This window comes from Suricata suricatta, chromosome 10 (genome assembly GCF_006229205.1).
Source record: "Suricata suricatta isolate VVHF042 chromosome 10, meerkat_22Aug2017_6uvM2_HiC, whole genome shotgun sequence".
NCBI lineage: Eukaryota > Metazoa > Chordata > Mammalia > Carnivora > Herpestidae > Suricata > Suricata suricatta.
In genome coordinates, this window is record NC_043709.1 from 63,613,110 (window position 1) to 63,633,984 (window position 20,875).

At 52.7% G+C, this 20,875-nt stretch overlaps 1 protein-coding gene across 1 annotated transcript in view; it reads left to right on the plus strand.

Moving 5' to 3' along the window:
• The window catches only part of FAIM2 (Fas apoptotic inhibitory molecule 2), a 31,148-nt gene extending 13,252 nt beyond the window's left edge, over positions 1-17,896 (plus strand). The window contains exons 6-12 of the mRNA XM_029954529.1: positions 567-617; positions 937-976; positions 1,508-1,545; positions 2,000-2,087; positions 2,366-2,461; positions 4,072-4,125; positions 17,649-17,896. Coding sequence (XP_029810389.1) covers positions 567-617; positions 937-976; positions 1,508-1,545; positions 2,000-2,087; positions 2,366-2,461; positions 4,072-4,125; positions 17,649-17,798 — 517 coding nt within the window. The 3' untranslated portion in view covers positions 17,799-17,896. The remainder of the gene's footprint in view (positions 1-566; positions 618-936; positions 977-1,507; positions 1,546-1,999; positions 2,088-2,365; positions 2,462-4,071; positions 4,126-17,648) is intronic.
• The last annotated feature ends 2,979 nt before the right edge of the window (positions 17,897-20,875 follow it).

The window sequence follows — 20,875 nt, forward strand, 5'->3', positions numbered from 1 at the left end:
CCTGCCTGTGCCAGGTGCTTGCAGGACAGATGAGGGCACTTCCCCTGATTTGCTCGCAGTCTAGTGGGATAGACCAACAGTAAAGTAACAAGATCATTACAAGTAGCCAGAAGGGTGGGAGGGGACTGAAGGAGGCACCATGGAGCAGTGGTGATAAGCTAGGACTCTGGAGCGAGAAGATTTGAGGATTACATTAATTAGTATTCATAAAGCACCTAGCACTCTGCCTGGCACCTAGAAAACACCGTATACAAGCTTTCTGTGTGAAGTACTGGGAGAGTCTGGGGAGGCCACTTTGTATTAGGCAGTCAGCTGTCTCATGGCCCCCAAGACTCCACGTTTCCAGAAGCAGGCTCACCAAATTCCCTTTCCTGTCTTTTGGAATTGGACCATCATGCTGCCCATTGCCAGGTTCTAGGATGAGCGAGGTCTTAAACACCCTCTCCCGACCTAATCATACTGCCTGATGCCTGTGGGGTGTAGGGAGGGCAGAGAGTGAAATGAGCAGGGGACCGGGTGGAGGGACCTCAGGGGGCACCGGCTGACTGTCCATCTGTTTCTTACAGTGCTGTATTCTTTGCCACATACCTGACCCTGGCCTGCTGTTCTGGACCTCGGTATGTGACGTAAGAACATGAGAAGGATCTTGAAAGTTCTGGCCCCAGTCCTGCCTGCCACATGTGTGCTATGAACTTCTGAAAAGGCTCTACCCTCTGGGCTTCATCAAGCCCGCCCCTCCCTCCTTTCCTTGGAGCCTCTCAGGTGGCAACAGGGGTGGGTGTGAACCGACAGATGGGGGCACCTGGGGGTGTGCTGAAGGAGGAAACCCCGAGGAATGGGATGTGGTTAGGCAGAGGCCCCCTCCCCGCTGCAGTGACCCAGCCTGTGGCTGCCAGCACCCCCAATCTCCTCTGAACTTGGTGGTTTGCCTTACAGGAGGCATTTCCCTTGGAACCTGATTCTCCTGACCATCTTCGTAAGTGACCTGGTGGGAGGTGGGGCACTGGGGACAGATGCTGAGTGCACATAGTGGGAGGAGGAAAGGAGGGGGTGCTTCGAGGGCCAGGAAGTCTGGGCTGTGGATGTCCGAAGGGAGGTGGCTGGTGGAGGCGGGGGTATATTCACCCCACTTCTACCACAAAGACGTCCCACCCTCTCTTTCCAAATGGAAACTCCAGCCACTAACTCCAGCCACTATCTCTTTTCTTTATGATGTTGTTTTTAAGAGGTTTGAATGTGGCATCCTAGAACTATGGATAAAGAAGTGTGGGCCATAGAAAGGGGTGGAAGAGCAGGGCTGCAAAAGAAAGTCAGGGACACAGCTGGTGCAGGCCTGTTGAGACACTCTTCGTCAGGTCCGAGTCCTGGAAGTGAACGTGTGGGGGCGAGGCCGATGCAGAGTTGAGGGCTGTGCACAAGGAATAGAGACCCAGGGTGGGCCCTGAAGGTGTCTGGGCCCCCAAAGGCTGGATTCTGGAGCATTCGCTCATCCTGCTTCTCCTTCCAGACCCTGTCCATGGCCTACCTCACTGGGATGTTGTCCAGGTAAAGGGGACAGGAGGAGGGGGACAGGCCATACTCTGAGGGGAGCTGGCCCTGAACACATCCCTTCAGAGAGCATTCAGAGGGGGTAGAGGTTCGGGCTGGCAGGATGCATTGGCCCGGAGCTGTCTTCTCACACACTCCATTGAACAGTAACAGCAGAACCTGGCCAGGTCGGTGGGGTGGAGGTGGGGAATGGAGGAGAGCAAGGTGGCCTCTCTCAAACCGCACCTTGAGCGACCCCAGTCTGGGTGGTCACGCCACACCCTGAGCCCCTCTCCATCTTCTTCAAATAGGAGTTTGAGTTCAAGCACTCTGGGGAGGGCAGGGCCCAGGAGAGAGGCTGGGGGCCAGAGGTGGAGGAATCAGGTCCTGGCAGATGGGGGTGGGCCTGGGAGGGGGGCCAGGGAAACCAGGAGCCCTGCATGAGGCTGAGTCCCCGCCCTGTGTTCCGCAGCTACTACAACACGACATCTGTGCTGTTGTGTCTGGGCATCACGGCTCTCGTCTGCCTCTCAGTCACCGTCTTTAGCTTCCAGACTAAGGTCAGCTCTGGGGCTTCAGGGCAGGACAAGGCTTATGGGATGGGGGCGCTCCAAGCTTGGGTCCCTGGCTAGGGAGAGGGGAAAGGCATGAGTAGGGTCTGGGGAGGCAACCTGGAGGAGGGGAGGAGGGGGGACGCCAGGTTCTAGGTAAGGAGGGCAAGACAGCAGCCTGCTATATAGGCCTCCACCTCTGGTCAGCAACCACCCAGCAGGGGTCCCCAGGAATGTCAAGCCACTCTGTGCAGGCCCAAGGGCTCATGCCTGTCCCATCCCTGCAGTTTGACTTCACCTCCTGCCAGGGTGTGATCTTCGTGCTGCTCATGACTCTTTTCTTCAGTGGACTCATCCTGGCCATCCTCCTGCCCTTCCAATATGTGAGTCCCTGGGTCTCCCAGTAGGGCCCCTGGGGAGGGAGGGAGAGCCCCATGTCGCCCAAGGGTGCTGTTTCCTCCCACACCTTCCAGGAAAGGCCCAGAGCCAAAGCCCCACAGCTTGCCATCCTGTCCGGCCCTCCTGGCGCCTGAGCTGGTTGGCAGTGTAAGCAAACAAACAAGGAGGCTTTTCTTAGCAGGCGTGGGCACCTGCCCACACCATGAGCCACATCCGGCTTCACCTTTCTTGTCCTCTGCTCTAGGGGGAAGGTGAAGCCAAGGGAGAAGCCATGGCACATTTAAACCCTGGGCAGGGACAGGAGTGCACCACCAAGCCCAGAAGGGCCCTGAAGAAGGACCTCCTGGGCCCCCTGAGAAATCAGCCAAGTCCAGAGGGCCATAGTCTGGCTGGCCAGGCAGGAAGGAGGTGGGGCAGTGAGGCTCTGAGCATACACCCATTGGAGTGTCCATGGGGCCAGCCAAATCTCAGCTGTCCAGCCTGCCCTGGAAATGCAGCTCGGACTGCACAGGGCCCAGTGGTGACTAACACAGTCAGGCTGCTGCAGATGGAGAGGGGGAGGACCGAAGACATCACAGGCGGGGCTTAAGGTTTAATCCTGGCAACCCAAGGGATGAAGCTGTTAGACTCCTGCTAAGGGCTGCATGCTTATACCCATCTCCTGGGGCTCCTCTTAGCCACCTTTGGAGCATGATCCCCCCCACTGTCCCTTTTCTGCCAGGCTAGGAGCAGCATTCCTCACTCCCCCTTCCCCCATTCCATCCTGCCCAGCCCCAGTCCGCAGGGTATTGGCTCCAAGTCCAGGACATCAGGAACGGTTCTGGCACTTCCTTGGCACTTCCCAGGATCCTGTTGACGAAGGGAGGGACCGGAGCTGGTCCAGGGGCCCTCTGTGTATCTAGGATGGGGGAGGGCAGTTATAGGAAGTGGCCTCAAAACTTCAAAGAACTGTTTATTGATCTAGGTCAGGCTAATGGGATCTTTGTTTCCAAGAATCTTTTGAGGGAAGGCCCTGTGGAGGAGGGCATGGCTGAAACCTTTAGGGTCTCCACACCCAGCTGGGCACCCCTGAGACCTACGGGTGGCCAGGGTTGGGAAGGGGTGCTGCTCCGGTCTTTGCAAGCAATTGCATCATGCACAGCTGGCAGATATTCCAGAGGATTCCCCCTACTCCCCTTACCCCTGAGCCCCTTACCCCTTCAGGCAAAGCTAAGGAATTCTCCTACAGAGGAACAGACAGACCCCACACAGGACAAGGATGAGTGCCCCTGAGGGCCAGGCTCAGGCTGGGAGGATGACAGGGGGGTTCAACAGGTTGAGGCTCCCTCAGTCAACTGGGAACTCCCCTGCCAGCCCCTCCATGGTCACTGTTATCCTGGGGCTATCCGCACCCACCCTGACCACACAGAGAGGCAAGGACCCCTGTCTGGGCTTCTTTGGGACTGCTGGGGAGGTTTGGGGGGTGCTGTGAAAGAGGGAAGCCACCAGGGAGGTCTGTGCTACTCCCTCCGGTCTCTGGGGTCTCTGGACTGAGCCCTCCTCCCTGCCCCTTTGCCGCCTGTCACTCTAAACCGAGTTTGTGTCTGCTCCACAGGTGCCCTGGCTCCACGCAGTGTATGCCGCTCTGGGAGCAGGCGTGTTTACGTTGGTGAGTGTGGCTCCCTGGGGGCCCCGCCTCCTCAGCCTCTGATCACCTCCCTAGGCCCCTCCACTGTCCCAGTCTTCCTCATAGTCCTCCTCTCTGACACCCTGTGAAGCTCCAGTGGGCGGGTCAAGGCTCAGTGCTGCATTCAGGGAATGCTCTCTGATTTCTAAGACATGCAGCTTATCTGGGCAGGGGAGGAAGATGGTAACAGGATTGGAGCTTCAGGCAGAGCTGGGAAGAGGCATCTCTAGCTCTGGAGGAGGGCCAGTGCTGCTTGCAGGGGTGAGAGAATGAGGGTGCCCTGGCCACGGGGACTAAGCTAGTCATTGCTCTCCTAGGGGTAATCTGGAAGGCTTCTTGGAGCAAGGAAGATTCCCAGTGTGAGACATATGCTTAGTTCAAGGTTGGTCTGGTTGTTTTCACCAGACTGAGAGTGTTGATGGTGATGATGATGATGATGGTAACAGGAATGGCTAATATTTATTGAATGCTTCCCCCCACCAAGTTCTCCATGTGCATTTAACCCTCACCATGGCTCTATAAAATAGCTTCTATTGTGATCAGATTAAGATGAGGAACCTGAAGCTCAGAGACTAAATGACTTACCCAAATTCACACAACATCCTAGGAAGCAGGGGACCACACTGGCAACCTGGACAGTCTGGCTCCGAGCCCCGTTCTGGGCATGAGGCTACGTGTGGAGAGGCGTGGGATGGCTGTAGGCAGATGCCCAGGGGACAGGAGGTAACCAGGGACAGACGTCTGCCTGGAAGAGCCTAACACGGGCCCTTTGCTCAGGTGGGCACCTGAGTGGGATGGTCTTTGGGGACCTGCCCAGGTGGGCATCTTAGTGACCTCTTCCCAGGGGGCATACAAGGGAAACACCAATGCCAGCAGGAGTGGTGCCCAGACCCTCTTGTCCCTGGTTGGAAAGTTCAGCTCAACTCAGTCCAGCCGGAGTTCTAGGCTTATTCACAGTTTCCACAGGCTTGTGGGTAACAGATCAGGGGAGAAAATGGAGGATTAGGACTATGAGCAGATGTTTTAGAGGATGTGGATAAGGATGGGGTGTGGTAGGTTTATTCATTCATTTCCACAGATCTTTATTGAGCAGCTACTAGGTGTGAGGTGCTGTGCCTGTGCCCAGGAAGCCACAGTCAACAGGAGGAACACAGTGTGTGGCACATAGTGGCATTCAGTACATACTTGTGGAATGAGTATATGACCGTCAGGATTAGAGCTTGAGGCTGAAGGGACTAAAAAGGGATCTAGGAAAACTCCAAGCCCTTCCTTTCATAGATGAGAAAACTGGACCACAAAGAAGTGAAATGGTTTGTCCCGTTTCCTGGCAAGATAATGGCATATGAACTAAGTGTGGCCTTGGTCAAGACTGGGCTGACCAGTTTATCCCAGAACTTTGCCAGTTTGAGCACTGAAAGTCCCACTTCTTGAGGGAACCCCTAAATCTTGGGCAAACCAGAAAGGTCGCCATGCGGCACTAACTTCTCTTGGCTCCCGCATCAACACTCTTTCCTCCAGGCAGCACCCACTTAAAATAAGTTTCAATGAAGGGCACGTGGGTGGCTCATTCGATTGAGCGACGGACTCTTGGTTTTGGCTTAGGTCATGATCTTGTGGTTTGTGGGTTTGAGCCTCGCGTCAGGCTCCATGCTGATAGTGCAGAGTCTGCTTGGTATTCTCTCTCTCTCTCCCCCTCTCTCTGCCCCCCGCCACTCGCTCACTCTCTTTCTCTCTCAGAATAAATAGATAAACATTAAAAAGTTTTTTCAATCAAAAGGATGGGGTGGGGAATAGAGCCAAGAGGAAAGAAAGATGCAGGGTCACACTGGGGGAGGGTGAGCCTGGGGGGTTTCAGAGGACAGTGTTTGGCAGGGACAAGTAGAAGAGGGTCAACATGCAGGGCAGAGGGGGAGCGTGGTGAGCATCAGTGGAGGGTTGGGGAGTTTACTCGGCTTCCTGTGGATCAGATCACCGCCAGTATGTCAGACAGCAGGAAGGCCATACATACAAGTAGGGCTGGATGAATAGTAATCCCTTAAATTTGTTTAATAATCCCTTGTGTTATTAGAATAGTAAAAACAATCCCAACCATCTGTTCCACCCTTTACATTTTAGAAAACACTTTCACACCTATTACCTTCACCACAACCCAGGGAGGGAGGCAGCACTGATGTTATAAGACCTGCTTTCCACATCTGAGGCCCTGGGTGTTAAGGGCTGGCAGATTTAGGATAGGACCCAGGTGTCCTGTGCCCAGCCTGGTGCTATTACCAGCACCCCTGGGGTCCCTCTCAAAGAAGACAACTCCTATTATCTTGTATTTGGCAAGAGGCTGGGAGTTCTTTCCAGCAAACCCCCTGCCCCCTGCCCCACACACACAGACCCTACCACTATTGGCCTTTCTACTGGATTATTCCCATTAGCACGGAAACAGGCTATAATTTATCCCATCTGGAAACACACACACACACACACACACACACACACACACACACACACACCACTCTTGACCCACATCCCTTAGCAGCACTCCCATTTAGAGCAAAATTCCTTATAAGGGAATCTACACTGATTACAGGCTTCCCCTTTTGTAAGCTGGAATGGCATAAAGTGAAGAAGCAATCACCATTAATGTATATGGGAAATTTTTTGAGTGTCCCAGACCCCAAAAATAACCTCTCTTAGGCTTTTCTGCTGCCTTATGATGCATCTTGCTGATATTATGCACAAAATAAATAGAGATAAAACAAAGATGCTCACAGACACCTCTCAGCAGCTTGATGCCCAGATGCTGGGTGTAGTTCCCAGGGAAGGAGCTTGGGGGTGCCACTCGTGGGCTGTGCTGCCTGCCCTCACTGCACAACAAATGCTGAATGCTATCCCTCCCCCCATTTTTTGCAAAAGTCAATCCTCTTTGGATTTCTTTTGGTTACCAAAATCAGGTACTACAGGTCTTTTGTAAAAATGAAACAATGTAACTCAAATCAAACTTTCAGAAAGCAGCGGGTACCTGTATTTCCAATTTGTCTCCTCCTTTCTCTCCTTCCAATCTTTCTGGAATTCTCTCAACCCCGTTAATGCTCTCACCTGGGTCAGCAGTGGTCATTTCTCAGCCCTCATCTTGCCAGCCCCTCAGCCTGTTTGATACAATTGCTCATTTCTCTGCCCAGAAGCATCTTCCTCCCTGGGCATCCTGGTCACCAGCTGTCCTGTCTTTCTCCTGTCCCCCTGATCACACTGAGGGCCATAGGGCCATCAACTCCTCTCTCTCTGTGCTCACTCCCTGCAGGATCTCAGACCCTCTCAAGACTCTGAATACGATCTTTTATGCTGATGGCCCAACAGCTGATCTCCAACCCAGAATTCCAGATTAGAATTTCCAGTTGTCCACTCAGTATCCCCATTTGGAAATCTGATAGGCACCCCAAACCTACTAAATCTGAAACTGAGCTCCTGCTTCTCCCACAGCCTTTCTCCATCTCTGTAAATGGCAACTCTGTCCTTCCACTCATTCAAGCCAACACCCTGCTGACCTCCTCCATTCCTCTGCTCTCCTCATACCCCACATCTGGCCCCACATCTGGCCCCGTGGCAAGTTCTGTTGGCTCCACCTTCTAGGCAGAATCTGACCACTTGTCTCCACCTTCATGGCTACTCTCTGGTCCCCGTCCTGGGTTGCTGCCGCTGTGGCCTCCCACTGGCGCGGCCCCCACAGTGTGTGGTGCAGTAGCTCGGGTGATCCTGCTACATGTGAATGAGGTCAGATGGGTCCTCTCCTTGGCCTCCAGGGACAACTTCCCTCCTCCCATGCCTTCCACTGCCCGCGCTGGTGCAGCCACGTGGGGGTCCTTGCGGCCCCTGAGCACGGCAGGCTCACTCCCAGCCCAGGGCCTCTGTACCTAAAGATGCCTCCATCTGTCCCCTCGGATCCACTCACGGCTCCCTGTGTCCTTTCCTTCAAGTGTTCGCTTTATTTACAATCCTGCGTGACTGAGCACGCAAGCACGCACACGCGCGCGCACACACACTCCCTCCTCCTCCTCCCTGCTTTATTTCTTGCCATAGCACTGTTCATCCTTTTTCTGATTTGTTTGTGGATTGTTTGTCTCCCTCCAGCAGAATTTAAGTTCCTGGAGGGCAGGGAGTTTTGTCTAGCTTGTTCTTCACTGCATCCCCAGTGCCTGGCACCCAGTAGGCACCCCCCCACACCTTGATGTTTATAGAATGAATGGATACCCGGGAGGCATGTCCGAGGGGCCAGGACTGGCTGGGATGCTGGTCAGAGCAGGGCAAAGACAGCCTCAGTTGCACAGTGAGTCACAGGAGTGGAGGAGCCCCAGTGGCTAATTACCCTTTAATGTCTCATTAGGGCTCCTCATCCAGATTATGTAAATAATAGCCAGGAGCACCTGGTATGAATCCCCCAGCTCCATCCGTGACCTTATTCACTTGAGTCAAAGGAGGGAAGACATGCACAGGTCTCCAGGGGGCCCCTGGAGTAGGGAAAAGCTAAGGAGGGGCCCTGGATTCATTTCCCTCCCTCCTGTGAGTTTTAGGTGGACAGAGGCTATCAGAGGCCCAGCCCCACAAGAACAGTCTCCGGGTCTTTCCATTAACCCCAACTCAGAAGGCCGTTGACCTCATTCTGACCTTGCTTCCTGCACAGTTCTGTCCTGTGAAAGCTGTGGTCCCCAAGCTCCAACTCATTCCCAGCACCCAGCACGCCCAGTGTCTTCATCTGCCCATCCTGGCATCTCCCACCCTAGCCTGTGGAGGATTCCCAGCACCATGAGGGGCCCTCCCAGCATCGCACTCAGAGCATCCCTGCCCAGCTGCCATGAGAGGGGGAGAAGCCTCAGAGGAGGCCCCAGGCCACCAAGAAGGACCCACCCAACGCCCCCAGCCTGGGTCTTGGAAGGGCTGTTAGAATCAAATGGTTTTTCTCTCCTAGAGACCTTAGCCCCTCTCTGACAGTCTCTGCCATCTGTGAGGGCAGGGCCCCTGAGCTGGACTAGGCTGAGCTCAGGGGTGGGGAGCCCTGGCTTCTCAGGGCCAAGGTCTAGCCTTGAGGAAGAGGCCCCTCCTAGGCCTCACCCATCTAGCTTTTGTGCATTCTCAAGAGGCTTTGGGTTTTCTGCCTCACCCTATCTCATACCCCTCACTGGGCACCAGACCCAAGTGCCAGTAGAAGTGGGTGAGTCAGCCCACAGGTACCTCAGGGCTTATCCTCATGACCCCTCTAGTGCCCTCTCCTTGGGTGCTTTTTCACAATGGCTCATGGAAAGTCAGGCAGGGGAGTGTGAGGGCTTGGCTGGGTGAGAGGACAGGGCCATGTGGAGGGGCTGGGACGGAGCAGGAGGGTTGGGGCAGGCAGAGGGAGAGCACCAGTTGGGCCGAGGGCTTGGCCGGCAGGTTTCCCGCTGTGGCTGAGCCTCCGTGCTTATGTGGCTCTACCTCAGAGCTAGTCCTTCTTTGGGGAAGCTAGGGTCTCCCTGCCACCTAAACCAGGAAGCCAGGCCGGGGGACTTAGGAAAGAAACTAAGCATGGGACTTTGGAAATTAGGTGACGAACCCAATATGAATGGAACTTTCCCCTGCCTGGCCTGGACAAATTGGAGACCTGAGAAAACATCACAGTCTGTGTGTGTTTTAATGTTTATCTGCTTTTTGAGAAACAGAGACAGAGTGTAAGCAGGGGAGGTGCAGAGAGAAAGGGAGACACAGAATCCCAAGCAGGTTCCAGGCTCTGAGCTGTCAGCACAGAGCCCAATGCAGGGCTCGAAATCAGGAGCTGAGCAATCATGACCTGAGCTGAACTTGGACGCCTAACGGACTGAGCCACCCAGGTGCCCCTCACAGTCTGTTTTAAAGAAGATTAGTGAGAAGCTGTGTAGATAGGCCAGAGCCCAAGAGACCAGTTAAAAGGCCAGTGCAGGCAGAGTCCCAGAATCAGGGTGGCAGGAAGAACAGGTGTAGTGGTCAGTACTGGATGCTTCAGGGCCTGATGGTGTTTGGATGAGTGAAGCTTAGGAGGAAGATGCTTTGTAGGTGTTGGCCCCTGACCGCGGGGAAGATACACACAGCCCTCTGTCCTCGGTCCTTGGAAGAAAGGACGGTTGAGACGGTGAGTCCCTAATGCTGGCAGGGACCTATTTGCACTGAGGCCCTGAGACAGCATGCTCCCCACCCCACATACACCCTCAAAAACCACACAAACCACACATGTGCCACATCACATATACTACACACATACCACATACATTCCACACACCACATATGTACACATACACACACACACACACACACACACACACACACACACAGGTACACAGTGTTAGCTGCCAAGCTGGATGAGAGCCCCATTTTCCTGACTCTCAGTCCAGTTATTCTTTCAACTCTATCTCCCTGTCCATTTCACAGGTGGGAAAATAAAGGCCAGAGAGTTCCCACTGATTGACTGCCTCCAGAGCAGCAGAACCCAGGGAAGCTTTCTCAACCTTTGAGATCAGGCTTTCGGCAGTTACTTCCATCCAACTCAAACAGAGAATCTGGGTCCCTAATGTTCCCTTGACCAGCTTAGGCCAGCCCCACAGCATCTGGAAGATTCTGCAGAGACTCCTGTTTGGACCCACTCCACCCCTCTCCCTGCTTTTTTATTCAGGGCTGTGATATATGCACTACCTTTTCACGATTAGAAAAACACTTTGAAAAGCAAAAATGGCTACACAAACCCAGACAGGAGTATAATTTTATTTTAGACTTATCTTTATTTCATTCAGAGCTTAGAGAGAGGCTCTCTTGCCTCGGTTTTTTACGTGAGCCTGAACGGTCTAGTGGGAAACTTCTCTGTTCTGCTACCCACCCTTTGCCACTAAAACAGCCCCAACACCTCACCTGCAGCCTCATCTGAACCCGCTGAAGTTGAGCCCTCTCCTCTGAGGGCAGCAGCCAGGAGAGTGGTTTGAAGGGCAGCATGCCTCAGGAACCAATGTCTGGCCCAAACCAAGCCCTTCAAACCAATACCTTGACCCGGAGACAGTGAAAGAAGTCCCTCTCCCAGCAGCCCCCTCCCGGGGTGGGAGACGGATGGAGGGGTGGTTCAGAGTCCCTGTAGGGAGTGGGGCAGAGGAGTATCTAACTGGCAGGCCGTGATAGGGAAGGCAGGAGTCACTGCTCTCAGATGCAGAGCAGGGCCAGGAAAGGTGCTATTGGAAGGGCGGTAGGGGGGGGGAGCCCTCTAGGTGGCCACAGGCACTCCTCCCAAATGACTTTCAAGATCTAGCTCATCCTCTTACCACTGTGACCTTGGGCAGGTTACTTGACTTCTCTGTGCCTCACCTGCTTCATCTTTAAAATGGGCTAATCTTGGGGCGCCTGGGTGGCTCAGTCGGTTAAACTGCCAACTTCGGCTCAGGTCATGATCTCGCAGTTTGTGGGTTCGAACCCTGCTTCAGGTGCTGTGCTGACAACTCAGAGCCTGGAGCCTATTTCTGATTCTATTCTCCCTCTCTGACAGTCTCCCACTCATGCTCTCTCAAAAATAAATAAAGGTCAAAGAAAGAAAGAAAGAAAGAAAGAAAGAAAGAAAGAAAATGGGCTTATATGAACTGTTCCACAAAGCTGTGGTCATAATTAAATTAGATAATATATGAAAGGAGAAAAGAAAACAGCCTAGCACTTGAAACTTGGTAGTTTCTCAACTACTGTGGTAGCTTTTACCTTGATTGTAAATGTTAACCTCGTAACTCAGAGCACCAAATTTTGGAGCAGAGTACTCGGGTTCAAATCCATGCTCTGCCATATTCTAGCTGTGTGAACTGATAAAATCATATAACCTCCCTGTGCTTCCGTTTCCTTATCTCTAAAATGCAGGAATGATAGTAACCACCTTGTAGGTTGTTGTAACTTGTAAGTGAATTAATATATGCAAAACACTTATCAAGTGTCTGGTGCATCATTAGTAATCAATGATATCACCTGTTAGTAGAAGTCAGTTGAAAGATTTGAACGCAGGGCTGTGTGACTCCCCAATCCATGTTTTTTTCATGCTTATTTTTGAGAGAAAGAGAGAGAGAGAGAGAGAGAGAGAGAACACAAGTGGGGAGGGGCAGAGAGAGAGAGGGAGACACAGAATCCAAAGCAGGCTCCAGGCTCCAAGCTGTCAGAACAGAGCCCGAAAAGGGGCTTGAACCCCCGAACTATGAGATCATGACTTGAGCCAAAGTTGGATGCTTAACCAACAGAGCCCCCCAGGCGCCCCTCCCAGGCCATGTTCTTAAGCACTGTATTACACTCATGCCCTTCCTCAGAGGACCACACACGGGCTCTTTCACATACTTCCATGCACAGGTTCCCTTTTATCCCAGCTCACATGCTTGCCAAACCCTGTTCCTTCGGTGGCTGCCTAGAGGTGCTCCCCAGGACCCAGGCGACATGCAGATGTTGTCTGTGCCATTTAAACTTTTGACATTCAGGTCAGTGATGACAAGAGAAGTAACTTCTGTTGGACCCAGGCCACAAGTGGACCCAGGTCTCCACTCAGTGCCCCTCTTCCTCCCCCCTACTCCCTCACCCTGCCCTGCATCCCAGCCAAAGGCACAGGGCTTAAGGCTGGCAGCCTCTTCCCACAGAATCTTCTAAGCCCAGGCTCACTCCCTAGCCCCGAAAGTGGTGGCAGGGCCAGATGGGCCCAATGCTCCCTGCAGTCCCCCAGGAAGCCTGCAACGCTCTTGGCCTTGAGCTCTGTGCTCCAGTTTTCCACCTCTTCCAGATTTCTGTGTGAGTGCGCGCGCGCGTGCACACACACACACACACACACACACACACACACACACACACACCAGGCCCCAAAGCAGTGTCACATGGTGGAAGGAGAATGGGATTTGAGATCAGAAGATCTGAGCTGTCCTCTTGGCTGTGTGAGGTGGGCGAGTCCCTCATACTCTCTGTGCCCCAGACTCTAGCTTCATGATGGAGATGATAACAGAACACCTGTCCTAGAGGCTTATGTGAGGATTAAAGGAAAAGGTTCACCAACTCTTTTTGTATGTTACTTTAATCCTTGTTTTAAAAATTTCTAATTAGTGGTGCCTGGGTGTCTCAGTAGGTTAAGCGTCATGATCCCAGGATTGTGGGATTGAGCCCTGTGTCAGGCTCCGTGCCGAGCAGGGAGCCTGCTTGAAATTCTCTCTCTGTCCCTTTGCTCCTCTCCCCTGCTCATGCTTTCTCTTTCTCTTAAAAAAAAAAAATTAATTAAATTAAAATTAAAATTAAATTTTTAATTAAATAAAATATGAATACAGTTGTTCAATATTTCAGTTTTTAAAATCTTACAGAATACAGATAAAGCAAACGTCATTTGCATGTCCTTCACTGCCTTGCCCAGTGGTAGTGCTGTGATAAATTGTCTCCTTCTGGATCTTTCTATATGTATTTTTCAGGTATTTGCTATACAGGCTTCTATGATGTATAGTTTTGTGAGTTTTTTGGTTGTTGTTGTTACAGAGAGGGGATTGGATGATGCAGATTTTTCTGCAGCTTGTTCTTTTCTAATAATAGCATCTATCAGAGATGTTTCTGCCTTGGTGCTGCTGCCCGCAGTTTATTTAACCATCCCCTAGTTGAGAGTTTAGGGTTTTCGGGATTTCACTGTTAGAACCAGCGCTGCTGAAAATGGCCTTGGGCGTGCTGTTTTGCACACTCATGCTGGCATCTCTGTAGGATGGACATGGTCCACGAGTTATTTTTTAATGCTGACTCAACACATTGTAATGCCAGAATTTTGTATCCGGTTCCTGTTTGTTGCTGGCTCTGCGCTGGCCTCTCCATGGCGTGGCTCCCCAGCACCTCTCAGCCTCACCTCTGGGAGGACAAGAGACAGAAGCCCAGGTCCTGCACACATGGGCAGGGTCAGGCCAAGTGAGTGGCAGGGTGGGTGGGGGGCCCAGCCTGGCCAACAGGGTGAGCCCGGAAAGTTTGCCTTTGTCCTCTGCCCTCTGGGTATGCCCTCTCCCCCTGCAAGCCCGCTCTGCCTGCTTCTCTGCCAGAATAGGAGACAGATGGTCTGGTTCCAGCACTAAAGAAAAATGACCCATCAGCAAGCCACTCACTGCCTCTGAGACTCCTTTCCTTTATGTAAAATAGTGTGAGTAACACCCACCTCCTAGGGCATATTGGGTGAATGAGATGAGATAAAGGATAGGGTATGAAGGGACAATTTAGATGTAACTTAATAGCCTCCTAGTCCCACTCCCACCTTTTGCCCCTAACCCAAGCTCCTTTGCCCACATGCTCCTCATGCTCCTCCCATGCTCCTCCTCCCACATGCTCCTCCTCTTGTGTTCAGCTGGCCACCAACTCAAGGAAGAACCTGTGTCCTTTCAGATGTCAGCAGTCAAAGCAGCTGACATCTTAGCTGCCAGATATTAACCATAACCAAGATATCCGCTCTTAACCAAAATGTTAGTTAATGATGCTTCCCAATACCCAAGATTATCAGGTTACTTTCCCCTGTACTGAGTGCATGCTCATAATGTAATCTCTGGTAATTTGCATTCTTTAGACTGTCAGTTCTCTGAAGGCAAGCCCTTGGAACATAGTAGGTGCTCAATAAATATTGGTGGGACTAAATGAGGGGAAAGCCTCCAGCTGACTCACAGGCATGAGGTTGCAGCCATAGGTGGCATCAGGCAGTGGAATTGAAATCTAGAGCAGGCTATCCCAGAGAGCACCACATAGATAAGCATCCATGGCCAGAGGCCAAGGGCAGGGGCAGAAATCGCTTCATTCCTCTTTCTTCCAAGAGCAAAGCCTGCTGGCTCCTCTAGGAGGCCTCCTGGGTGGGTGCTCCTTGGAGAAGCCACCCCCAGACCTGGTTGGGTCCAAGCCTTCTAGGTTGAGAGAGTCAATTTCATTAGCTCACCCAGGGGTGACCAGGCTCTGAGAAATCAACCAAGCAAGCCACTGATTGATAAGCCAGATCAGCAATTTATTAACTTATGCTAGCAGCATGACTGCCAAGCAGCCTGTAGCATTTAAGTCAGTCCCTCTCCTTGCTCGTTCTCTCTGTAGAGGACAAACTTATGTGAGAATCCAAATCCTATTCAGAAGGAGCAGAGTGGAATAAAGTGACGTGAGACTAAAGAACAAGAAGAGTTGAGGCCGCATACATCCACTACCCTCGAAACCACACTGTGGTGTGGTCATCATTACTGTCCCATTTTGTAGATAAGGACACTGAGGTTAAGTGGGTGATGGCTACTGAGGGATGGAACCAGCACTCAAACCGAATTTTTCCGACTCCAGTCCTTTGTACTCGCTCACTGTTCCCTCAACGCTGCTGGGCTCAGGGAGCCTGACGTGCCCGGCACAAGCCCCCCTCAGCCCTGGCTGTGGCTTCCTGTGTTCCTTCTGCTAAGGCTGGGAGGCCCCTAGTAACATTTCCGCCTCCTGGATGAGCTGTTGGAGACACCTGGGTCCCAGCCGCAGCATACACATGTTCTCAAGGGGGCACCTCTCCTTCTGCACGTAACAACTAAAACCACATTAATAGCTCAAGTTCATTAAGTTCATACCACATGTCAGGCACCATGCCAGCCACTTGGTGTGCATTATCTTATCCTCACTACCTCAGGAGGCGAGCACAGGGAGACTCCCTCTTACAGACTTGGGCTCAGGGAGACTACCTTGCTCCGGGTCCCAGAGCTAGTGAGGAGAGGAGTTGAGGCTGCAGTGCAGGTCAGGTGGACTTTCAAGCCCGTTCTCATAATCCTCCACCTCCCCACCTTCCAGGGGGTCATGCCTCAATGTCCCCCAGGCTGGAGATTTTCCCAATTGGAGCCTCTGACCCCTGAGCTCTAGTCCCTTTCCCTCTGTCCCATTGTCCCACTGCTTTTGCCATGCTCAGTTCCTCACTTTTCACACCATGGTACCTCCCCATGCCTTCTCTGTCTAGCAAACTCCTATTCATCCTTCAAGGCCAAGGTAAAATATCACTTCTCCTGGACTACCTGCTCAAGCAACCCTAATTATGGCATTTACCAAGGTTTTTTTTTTTTTTGATGTTTGTGTATTTATTTTGAGAGACAGTGGGGAGCGGGATTGGGGGAGAGACTCTCTGCACCGACAGTAGAGAGCCAGATGTGGGGTTCAATCCCACGAACCATGAGATTATGACCTGTGCTGAAATCAAGAGTCGGACGCTCAACTGACTGCCACTCCAGGTGCCCTCCGAGTTTTACTGCAGTCATCTGGAAGTGTCCCCCACCATGTGGTGAGCCCGGAAAACAGGCATGGTGTCGTCTCTGCCAGCAAGTTGCTGGCATCCACTCTTGCCCCATACATATTTATTGCCTAATGAATGTTCCAGAGGACCCAAGGAACACAGGTCTTCCACACACAAGTGACGGAAGAGCTGGGCACAGCCCAGTTAACAAGAATGTGAATGGATTTAAAGAATCCCAATCCCCTGTTGACCAGTGGCTCATAACCTTTGGGACGCTGGTGGAATTTTTTGGCTTCTTTCTCCCAGAAAACGACATCATGCTGGTGAAGTGTCATATGCTATTTCTAGTGGGCGTTCTGCTTCCTATTCTTGGACCCCAGAGAATAGCTAAGTGGGAGGAATGGGAGTCAGTGTCGACAGTAGGAAGGTCTGGTAGGAGATAGCAGGGGGAGAGAAGAGCTGTCTCTAAGGGAATGACTGTTCATAGTCCATGAGGCCAAGAAGGTGCCCGGGGAAGAAAGTGTTTCCTGGCAGGAAACACGTTAACCCCTGGTGCTGCCCAGGAACAGTGGAACAGAATGGATAAGCATGGGGGCAATGGAGCCGGCCTGCTCAGGTTCAAATCCTCACTTTGCCACTTCCCAGCTGTGTAACCTCAGGCAAGAACTTAAAATCTCTGGGCCTTGATTTCCTCTAGGAATAATCCCTATTCAAAGAACTTTATTAGGACCAAGTAGGCTGATGTCTGCAAAACACAGAACAGGTATCTGTTCTCTGCTCACTGTTACATGAAGTATTTGTTCATCTTCTAAGAGGAGGGCTCTGAAACAATTGGTGAGAAGACTCGGCCTCAGCTTGAAGGTCCCCTCCTCCAGGAAACCTTCCCAAGCTCACTGTCAAACTCACATAGGTCAGGTTCCTTATTTCAGCCACCACCCCCCCCTGCCCATGACACTTCGCATTTCTCTTTGGTTACATTCATAGTAACAATTACTTCCCCTCTAGACTCTAAGCTCTACGAGGTTGGGGATCTTGTCTGTCTTGTTCTTTACTATTTCCCTATGCTTGGCACATAGTAGGTGCTTGGGAAATAGGTGTTAATTAGAGATGGAAGGGGTTGAGGAAGTTCCAGATTCAAGGCTCTTCCAGGAGGGTCACCAAGTGGCCAAGAAGCATATGGTGGCAACAAAATCAGAGAGGACCTGGGTGGGAATGCTGGGCCCCCTTGGTCAATGTCACAGTGATGGACCTTCTGACTTCTCTCTCTTCCCCCTTCCCTCAGTTCCTGGCATTTGACACCCAGTTGCTGATGGGTAACCGACGCCACTCACTGAGCCCTGAGGAGTATATTTTTGGAGCCCTCAACATTTACCTAGACATCATCTACATCTTCACCTTCTTCCTGCAGCTTTTTGGCACCAACCGGGAATGAGGAGCCCTTCCTTCCTTCCTTCAAACAATGTCCCCTTGCTGGTCCTCTGACCCTCCCTGTGCTCCTGCAAGCCCAGATATAAACTAGCTGCCAGTCCATCCTATGACCTCCTCTCTGCCCGACCTCACCCTCACCCTCTGCAGCTTGTACCCAACCATCAGGGGCCCTGCGGAACTGAGGTCGAACCATCCCCTGTGCTGCTCCTTGCCCCCAGTTACATCTCCCAAAATGGACAGTCAAGGCTGGAGGCTCCCTTGGGTTTGAGGACCCACAGAACGAGTGGGAAGAGCCCGGCAGGATTCCAAATGTAGGAAAGGGATCCCAGGAAGCCTGGTTGAGGCCCGCACCCCACCAAGGTTCCTCCTAAGACTGCCACAGCTGTGTGACCTTGGGGCACACTGTCCTGTGTCCAATCCACCCTTCCCTTCTTTCCTTCCAGACCAGGCATTGACCCTTGTAAGGAAGGAGGTAGGCAGACAGCTGGGCAATAAGGTGAGGCTGCTCTGCCAGGGGTGGGGGGGGTTGGGGGATGGGGGTAGGGGAGGACCAAATGGTTGTCCCAGGATGCCCATCCTCGCTGAGCTTTGGGACGGACTAGCAGCCTGTTCTAGGTAGGCACTTGGGTCCCGGGGCCAAGGGCAATGGGAGAGATACAGGAAACCAGCTCCATCTACACTTGCCTTGGTTTAGCTTCCTGGGTCATGATGGAACACTGTTGGGGCAGGAGGTGGGGACAGGGGTCTCTGCTCCTAAGTGGGGACCTGTCCTGGGGATGTAAGAGAGGTGGCCAGCTGGGAGGCCTGTGCTCCGTAGCAGTACCCATTCATCCAGACCTGCATCTCCCTGGGGGTGTTTGAGGCTGGTGGGACTGAGACCCATATTCCCTCACCCTCTTCTCTTGATCCCTTGGGCTGCCCCCGACCCCAAGCCTGAGGCTGAGTAGAGTGCTTGGGCCCTAGAGGATTGGATGTTCCTAGAGAGAGAGGGTTATTCTTTTTGCTGAACAAGCCCCAGTGGGAGGGAATCCTTCCCTGCCCCGCAGCCTTTGTGCACTTATTTCCTAAACTCTCCCCCATCTGCTGCCATTTGCTGGCTTATCACCAAGCCAGGCCTCCTGAGGCCTCTGTTGGCAGTGCCCATGTCCCTCCCCCTGGCTTCTCTGGCCACTCAGCCCAGAGTCCTACGCCCCCTCTGTTACTTATCTCCTTATCGCTCCAATCTGGAAGCTGTTCAGCTGATGCTAACAGCCAGAGCCAGTCCCTTCAATTGGTCCCATGTGATGAAGTTGGGTCTCCTTATCAGCCTCCAGGCGGCTGAGATCTCTGGCAGGGTGTGCGTCAGCCACCCAGCCCCCTGCAGGCCCTGCTGGGGAGGGGACCAGGGGGCCACACCTGGGGGAAGTGTGTAACCGGCACCTAGCAGCCAACTCTGGGCCAGTGGAAAGTTACTGGGTGGAGTCGGGGAGGCTCAGAGACCTGCACCTTCCCTTTGCCTCTCCCTCTAGGACTCACCTCTCTTCCCTATGCTAGGGGCTCTCTTTGCTCTTGGAGGGAATGACTAGGTATGTTGCCTGTCTGTTTTGACTCTTCCCTCTCCACCCTTCCTGTTGCCCACTTTCAAGAAATATTGCAGAAGCATTTGAAATTTTGTTCCACCTTGGGTATTTGAGGACAGAGGGAACCAAGAACAGATGGTGGTGTTTGTGGAGGAGACAAAGGCAACTGGGAGCATGGGGATGCCTACTGTGTGCTGTCTCAATCAGTCCATGAAAGCAATCCTATAAAGGGAGTAGTCTGCACATGACGACTGCAGAGGGAAGAGCTGAGGCAACTGAGAGGATTGGTTAACAAGCCCAAGGTCATACAGCTAACAGACTAGGTTGAGGCTGAAATGAGACTGGGCGGTCAGGCCCTGACGGCTCCGGAAATCCATTGTCCTCAGTGCCACCCCTGGCCTTCCCCACCCCCCGCCCCCCGCCACTACCACCACCAAATTTTGTGCTCTGTAGTTTTCACCTTCTGGACAGAAGCTGGAAAGCAGGATTCTGGTGTCTGATTCCCAGCCTCACTGCCAGTGGGCTCATGGTATTAAGTTGTGATTAATTTCCTGTCAGCAAGATGGAAGACCACAGCCAGAGAGGTGCAAGAACACTTATTTCCACTGACTTCCTTATGTAGTTGCTACCTTTCCTCCATGGTCCCCTCACTTCCTCTCCTGGTCTCTCGTCCTAGCTCCAGAGGAGTCACTCCCCCCACTCCTTAGCTGCTATTCTCAGCCTGGGCCTTGGTCATGTTTCCCAGAATCCTCCTGTCCAAGTCTTCTTCCTGGGACAGCTTATGCAGAAATAGGATTGAGCAGTTTATTCAAGACTGAGCTCCAAAAGCTTGGGGGAGGAGGTAAGCCCTCAGCAACAAACAACATGACTGGGCAACTTGGCATTGTCCAAGCAGTGTGTGCTGCCCAGGCTCCTGCTCTGGGTTCTGGGAGGGATCCGGGACACAGGGAGCTGGCAGCAGAGCCAGGCCTCGATGCCCTGCGTTCCACCTGCATGGGGCCAGGAGGAGCCCCAGGATACACCTGGAAGGGCCTCAGAAGGAGGAAGGGTGGGGGAACAGGAATTCGGGATTAGGGGAAACTCGAGCTGAGCAGTGAGCAGGTGCCCCAAGCTGCAGAGAGGAGGAGAGACCGCTGGCCCCATACATTTTTGGCAGGGGTGGGGCCGGGCCCAGGAAGGGTTAGGTTGGATTTTACAAAGCTGGAGGCAGCCAGGAATCTGACCATCTGTGATGACTTTGGAGGAAGGCAGATCAAGAGATCTCGGGATTGTACAATGCTGGGATTGTTGCTGGGCGCCTGGGAGGCACATGAAATTCCCCAAACTCCTGTCCCAATTCCCAGGGTCATGTGTGGCTCCTGTGTTGTACACAGAAGCCCCAGAAATCTTGATTCTTCCTCTCAGGAGAGTCAGGATCCAACAGATACCCTCATTTTAAAAGACTGCCTCTCCGTCACTCAGCCTCCTGGGACAAGTCCAGGAGCTATCAGGTCTCCGGCGAGCTGGATTTCACACAAGCCCT